The 5,000-nt window shown below is 41.0% G+C and overlaps 2 protein-coding genes across 4 annotated transcripts in view; one reads left to right on the forward strand and one right to left on the reverse strand.

Moving 5' to 3' along the window:
- The first annotated feature begins 521 nt into the window (after positions 1–521).
- Positions 522–2,522, forward strand: LOC132472487 (myoblast determination protein 1 homolog 1-like). The gene is made up of 3 exons (XM_060072107.1): positions 522–1,181; positions 1,376–1,445; positions 1,679–2,522. Exons 1-3 carry the CDS (start codon positions 666–668, stop codon positions 1,897–1,899), a joined length of 807 nt encoding a protein of 268 aa, XP_059928090.1. The 5' UTR covers positions 522–665; the 3' UTR covers positions 1,900–2,522.
- Positions 2,523–3,147: 625 nt separating this feature from the next.
- LOC132472486 (troponin T, fast skeletal muscle-like) overlaps positions 3,148–5,000 on the reverse strand; it is a 7,743-nt gene continuing 5,890 nt past the window's right edge. For all 3 annotated transcript variants that reach the window (XM_060072103.1, XM_060072106.1, XM_060072104.1), the window contains 3 exons: positions 4,838–4,928; positions 4,116–4,156; positions 3,148–3,459 (listed from right to left, as the gene is read on the reverse strand). In XM_060072103.1, the coding sequence (XP_059928086.1) occupies positions 3,423–3,459; positions 4,116–4,156; positions 4,838–4,928 (169 nt within the window). In that variant the 3' untranslated portion in view covers positions 3,148–3,422. The remainder of the gene's footprint in view (positions 3,460–4,115; positions 4,157–4,837; positions 4,929–5,000) is intronic.

Here is a 5,000-nt window from a genome sequence, read left to right on the forward strand (position 1 = left end):
ATAGAACTTTAGTCAGTGTATTTTTTTTATTATAAAAACAGACAGTTAGAACTTAGACCTATGAATCCTCAGTTTTACTGTAACAACACTACACATATCTCCAACAAAGTCCAAGACAAAAAACACTTTACACTTAATTTAAGTAAATCATCATAATCATATTAATTGTAATAATCATAATAGTAATAATAAGGCTTCCTTGAAATTCTTGGGAAATAACATGGGATATAATTTGCATAAAACAATGCATTAACCTACGTTTAGAGGTCGAATTATCATTCTTGTCTATAGCCAATTCGTAACTAAATTGAAAACAAATTGGATTTTCAATTTATTTTTTAGGTTAGTGATTACACAATGCAGTAGTAGTGCAGATTGAAAACAACCAGGCAATTCTAAATTCATAAAAGATACCTCCTGCCACTACAACGTTTCCTATTGGCCGACTGCATAACGGTTTGCTGCAGGACACGCCCCTGAAGACGCGCTACTGTTTATAAGCAGTCCGAAGGCATCATGTAGCCAAGAAGAGCTGGGCAGTCCAGTCCTACACATAATACTGCCCCTTAATAATAAAGTCATCCTTGACTTCTACAGAAAACACCAGGACACAAACTCCCTGATTTGTATATTGATATATTTAAAAGTTTGGCGGAGGAAAAAACATGGATTTGCCGGATATTCCTTTCCCTCTGTCCTCCACAGATGACTTCTATGATGACCCTTGTTTTAACACCAGCGACATGCACTTCTTTGAGGACCTTGACCCAAGACTCGTGCACGTCAGTCTCCTAAAGTCGGAAGACAGCCACCACAACGAGGACGAGCACATCCGGGCGCCGAGTGGACACCACCAGGCCGGCAGGTGTCTTCTCTGGGCGTGCAAAGCCTGTAAGAGGAAGACCACGAACGCGGACCGCAGGAAAGCGGCTACCATGCGGGAGAGGCGACGACTCAGCAAAGTCAACGACGCGTTTGAGACACTGAAGCGATGTACCTCCAACAACCCCAACCAGAGGCTCCCAAAGGTGGAGATCCTCAGGAACGCCATCAGTTACATCGAGTCGCTGCAGGCCCTGCTGCGTGGAGGTCAGGAGGACACTTACTTCCAGGTGCAAATGGATCCCTACAGCGGGGACTCGGACGCTTCCAGCCCTCGGTCCAACTGCTCCGACGGCATGGTAAGTTATAGAGTTTGACATGTGAGCCATAGCAGTATAGCCTAGATCACACATAGCCTAGTAGACCCGGAAGATGTTTTTTGATGTTTTCTACCCCTTGCGATTCCACGGTTCGACATGATTGACTCTTGATATAAAATGTGACCCCACTATAATGATGTGTTAAACAGATGTGTCTCCTCCTGATTTTACAGATGGATTTCAACGGTCCCCCATGTACAACGAAGAACTATGACAGCTCTTACTTTAAAGAAACGCCAAATGGTGAGTAGGTCCACTTCAAACAATCACAAATTGTTTGGTTTGTTCTTAATAAATGTATATCCTTCTGGCGCTTTCAAACTCCCAAGCAATTGAAAAGCTAAGAATGTAGGCAGTTGGACTTTTATTTTTGATACATTATTAATTATTTCCCACATGCCTGTGGGTCCACCTTCAAATCCATTTAATTTCTTAATTTATTAACATTATTAATTTTTTGTTTGTTTTCCTCATAGATTCCAAAAGCAAAAAATCGGTCATTTCCAGCCTGGACTGCCTCTCGAGCATCGTCCAGCGGATCACCACGGAGCCCGCGGCCAGCACTCACACGTGTCATGAGGGGTCGGAAGGCACCCCCAGCCCCCCTCAGAGCGGCTCCGAGGACGCCAGCCCCTTGTCGTCTGACAGCTGCGGGACGACCTCTGGGGACCCCAGCACAAACTACCAAGTGTTGTGAAGCCTACGAAACCTAAGCAGACTAATTTATTCCATGATTGCAAGCAAAGCTATATTCCTATTCTATTAGGATAAACGTAGGTGGCCCCAAAGTCACACGCAAGTAAGAATTAAGACACTTCCTAATGCCCAAGTCCTTTTTCTGAAGCAGTACAAACGAAACGCCTACTGAAATCCAAAGTTTGAGTAGCATGGCAATGGCTGTATTGTGAACGCTGGCACAGGCCTACCAGCAGAAAAGCGCATCATGTATTTAAGAGGAAAGCAGCCGAACTATGCCGTCTATCCGCCTTCCTGGGGCTGTTAACGTGAGCCTATGCATTTACGTTTGGCACGTCTGCAAGATAAATGGAAGATACCAAAGAATCAGTCGCCGTTGTTTAAAACATGCCATCTAGAGCCTACTGATCGATTGAGAGAAACGAAGCGGACCATTTTGTACCATTGTAAAAACAATTCTAAAAAAGAAAAAGAAAATGCTGATAAAAAGCAAGCTCATCAAAGTTCCCAAACACCCCTAAATATGGTTTAGAGATGCTTGATACATTGTTTCAAACGTTTAAAATGTTTATATATTTATTACGTGTGAATGTTATTTCAATAAAAATATTTATATATTTTAAATTCTGTTTTTTTTGTCCGAGTTGACTGCGAAAGCGCGCCAACAAATTCTGCTCTTCATGAGATTCTAGCGTTTTCTTTGAAAATATCTGCAATGCAGTAAAAACAAGACAATATTCAAATGCTTACCAACTGCCTTCGATCAAAAGAAAAGTATGCTTTAAAGCCACGGAAATCAACGAATAGCCTATTCAGTTCATAACAATTTAGGCTATAGGCCTATCAAACCAAATAATTATCCAAAAGGCCCGTCCAAGCAGGAATGCAATCGGTTATCCTATTTATTTAACTGAGACCTTTTTAGCGAGATTGTTAGCCTTGTGTAGGCTAGATTACAGATTTTTATTTTATTTTGATTAAATATGTTTGTACTTGGGTATCGTACAAATGTACAAAATAAGAAACCATGTTGGAGCCTATTATAGCAGTATTCTAGAGCGTTAGTGTGTACAATATGGTTCAACAACTTTTTTGAAAGCTTTAAGTGGCTTCCTTTTTTGTAATAATAATGATTGTAATAATAATAACAATTATGTACACCTATGTGTAATATATTGACAAAAAATAATCATCAATCATTAATCACAAATCAAAGGTGAATTTCTCATACACACATTCAGACCCCGTGTTCTGTATGAGGGAGTTTATTGCGCTGTAAAGGGCAGAGCTACAAGTCAGCTGGAGGGTCAGTCACATGTATTTACAAAAAAAATCAGAATATAACAGCGGTCCGGTATTGAGGAACAATAGAAATAGGTGACTTCAGTTTAATAATAGATATTGTCGTAGAACATAATAATAAGACGGTAAGAGCAGTCCAGTGTATGTTCTTTGCACAGATCTCGCCTGGTCCTGCGGGGCCTGGTGATCGCGAGGCCTCTTCCCCAGCGGCGGAGCATGGCTCTACTTCCTGCGGCGGGCTGCGGCTCCCTTCTTGCTGCTGCAAGGCGCCAATGGCGCGAAAAAAGGTGTTAGCAATGCTATACCGAAGTGCCACCTAGCGCCATTCCACAGTTACAACCAGCAGAGCCAGGGAAAGAAACACCACTATAAATAGGCTAGTATCCACCGATAACACCAGACTATATATCTACCGTTTATTTAGTGAAATGTTTAATGAATGCTTAAATTACGCCTACATACGTAGGCAATTACAAATGCATGACGTTTAAAAGGATATCCTCCATAAGAAATAAAATAAAAAATATGAAAAAGGAATATGGTTATTTGTAACCTCAGATTCCCACCAATTGGCGACAATTTCACAGCTGATATAGAATATTGCTATAATGGGACAGTGGGGAAGTATATTTAGATATTTCTAATAATAAAGTGTTTTTTGTTGTTTCATTGGTAAAAAATAACTAAATAAGAAAATTCTGTAGGCCTATTACACAAAGAGTATTGTATCATATAGGATCTCTGCAGGATTTCCTCTGATTATTGGAAAAGAGGTGTGATTGTTTTCCCACCAGTTGGACACAGCATACGTTGTGTAACCAATAAGTGTGTATCAAGTTCCCTTTTGTAGCTATATCTGGAGACATTTCCTCATCATGGGTTGTGAAGTGGCGTCCATGTGGAGGAGTGACTTACTGCTTCTGCAGCTCGTCAATACGGTTTCTGAGAGAGATGACCTGTAAGACAGATGGTTATTCACACACCTGTACAATACACTGTTTGAGCCTGACATCACCAGAACAAAAGTATATAGACAGACAGACAGAGACAGAGACAGACAGACAGACAGACAGACAGACAGACAGACAGACAGACAGACAGACAGACAGACAGACAGACAGACAGACAGACAGACAGACAGACAGACAGACAGACAGACAGACAGACAGACAGACAGACAGACAATATAGATAGATAGATAGCTAGAAAGATAGATAGACAGATATATATAGATAGACAGATGGACGGATAGACGGATAGGCGGATGGACGGATGGACGGATAGACAGACAGACAGACAGACAGACAGACAGACAGATAGCTAGAAAGATAGATAGACAGATATATATAGATAGACAGATGGACGGATAGACGGATAGGCGGATGGACGGATGGACGGATAGACAGACAGACAGACAGACAGACAGACAGATAGCTAGAATGATAGATAGACAGATATATATAGATAGACAGACAGACAGACAGACAGACAGACAGACAGACAGACAGACAGACAGACAGACAGACAGACAGATAGATAGATAGATAGATAGATAGATAGATAGATAGATAGATAGATAGATAGATAGATAGATAGATAGATAGATAGATAGATAGATAGATAGATAGATAGATAACCTCATATCTCTGCCTGTTCAGTTTCTCCAGGCAGTCATACTTGTCAGACGCCAGGTTATGCTTTGCTTCCCACAGCTCCTGTGCCCTTTCTCTGTTGAGCAAAATAAAAGTTAGACATACAGCGAATGTATACCCTATTCTTTCAGTCCTTTAATGTCTTGTT

The sequence above is a fragment of the Gadus macrocephalus genome, chromosome 14 (assembly GCF_031168955.1).
Source record: "Gadus macrocephalus chromosome 14, ASM3116895v1".
NCBI lineage: Eukaryota > Metazoa > Chordata > Actinopteri > Gadiformes > Gadidae > Gadus > Gadus macrocephalus.

Excerpts from the sequence above, each read along its gene's own strand:
- LOC132472487 (XM_060072107.1), top strand. The coding sequence starts at position 666 with ATGGATTTGCCGGATATTCCTTTCCCTCTGTCCTCCACAGATGACTTC. Across the intron at positions 1,182-1,375 it reads CCAACTGCTCCGACGGCATG|ATGGATTTCAACGGTCCCCC; the intron begins GTAAGTTATAGA and ends CTGATTTTACAG. Across the intron at positions 1,446-1,678 it reads CTTTAAAGAAACGCCAAATG|ATTCCAAAAGCAAAAAATCG; the intron begins GTGAGTAGGTCC and ends TTTTCCTCATAG.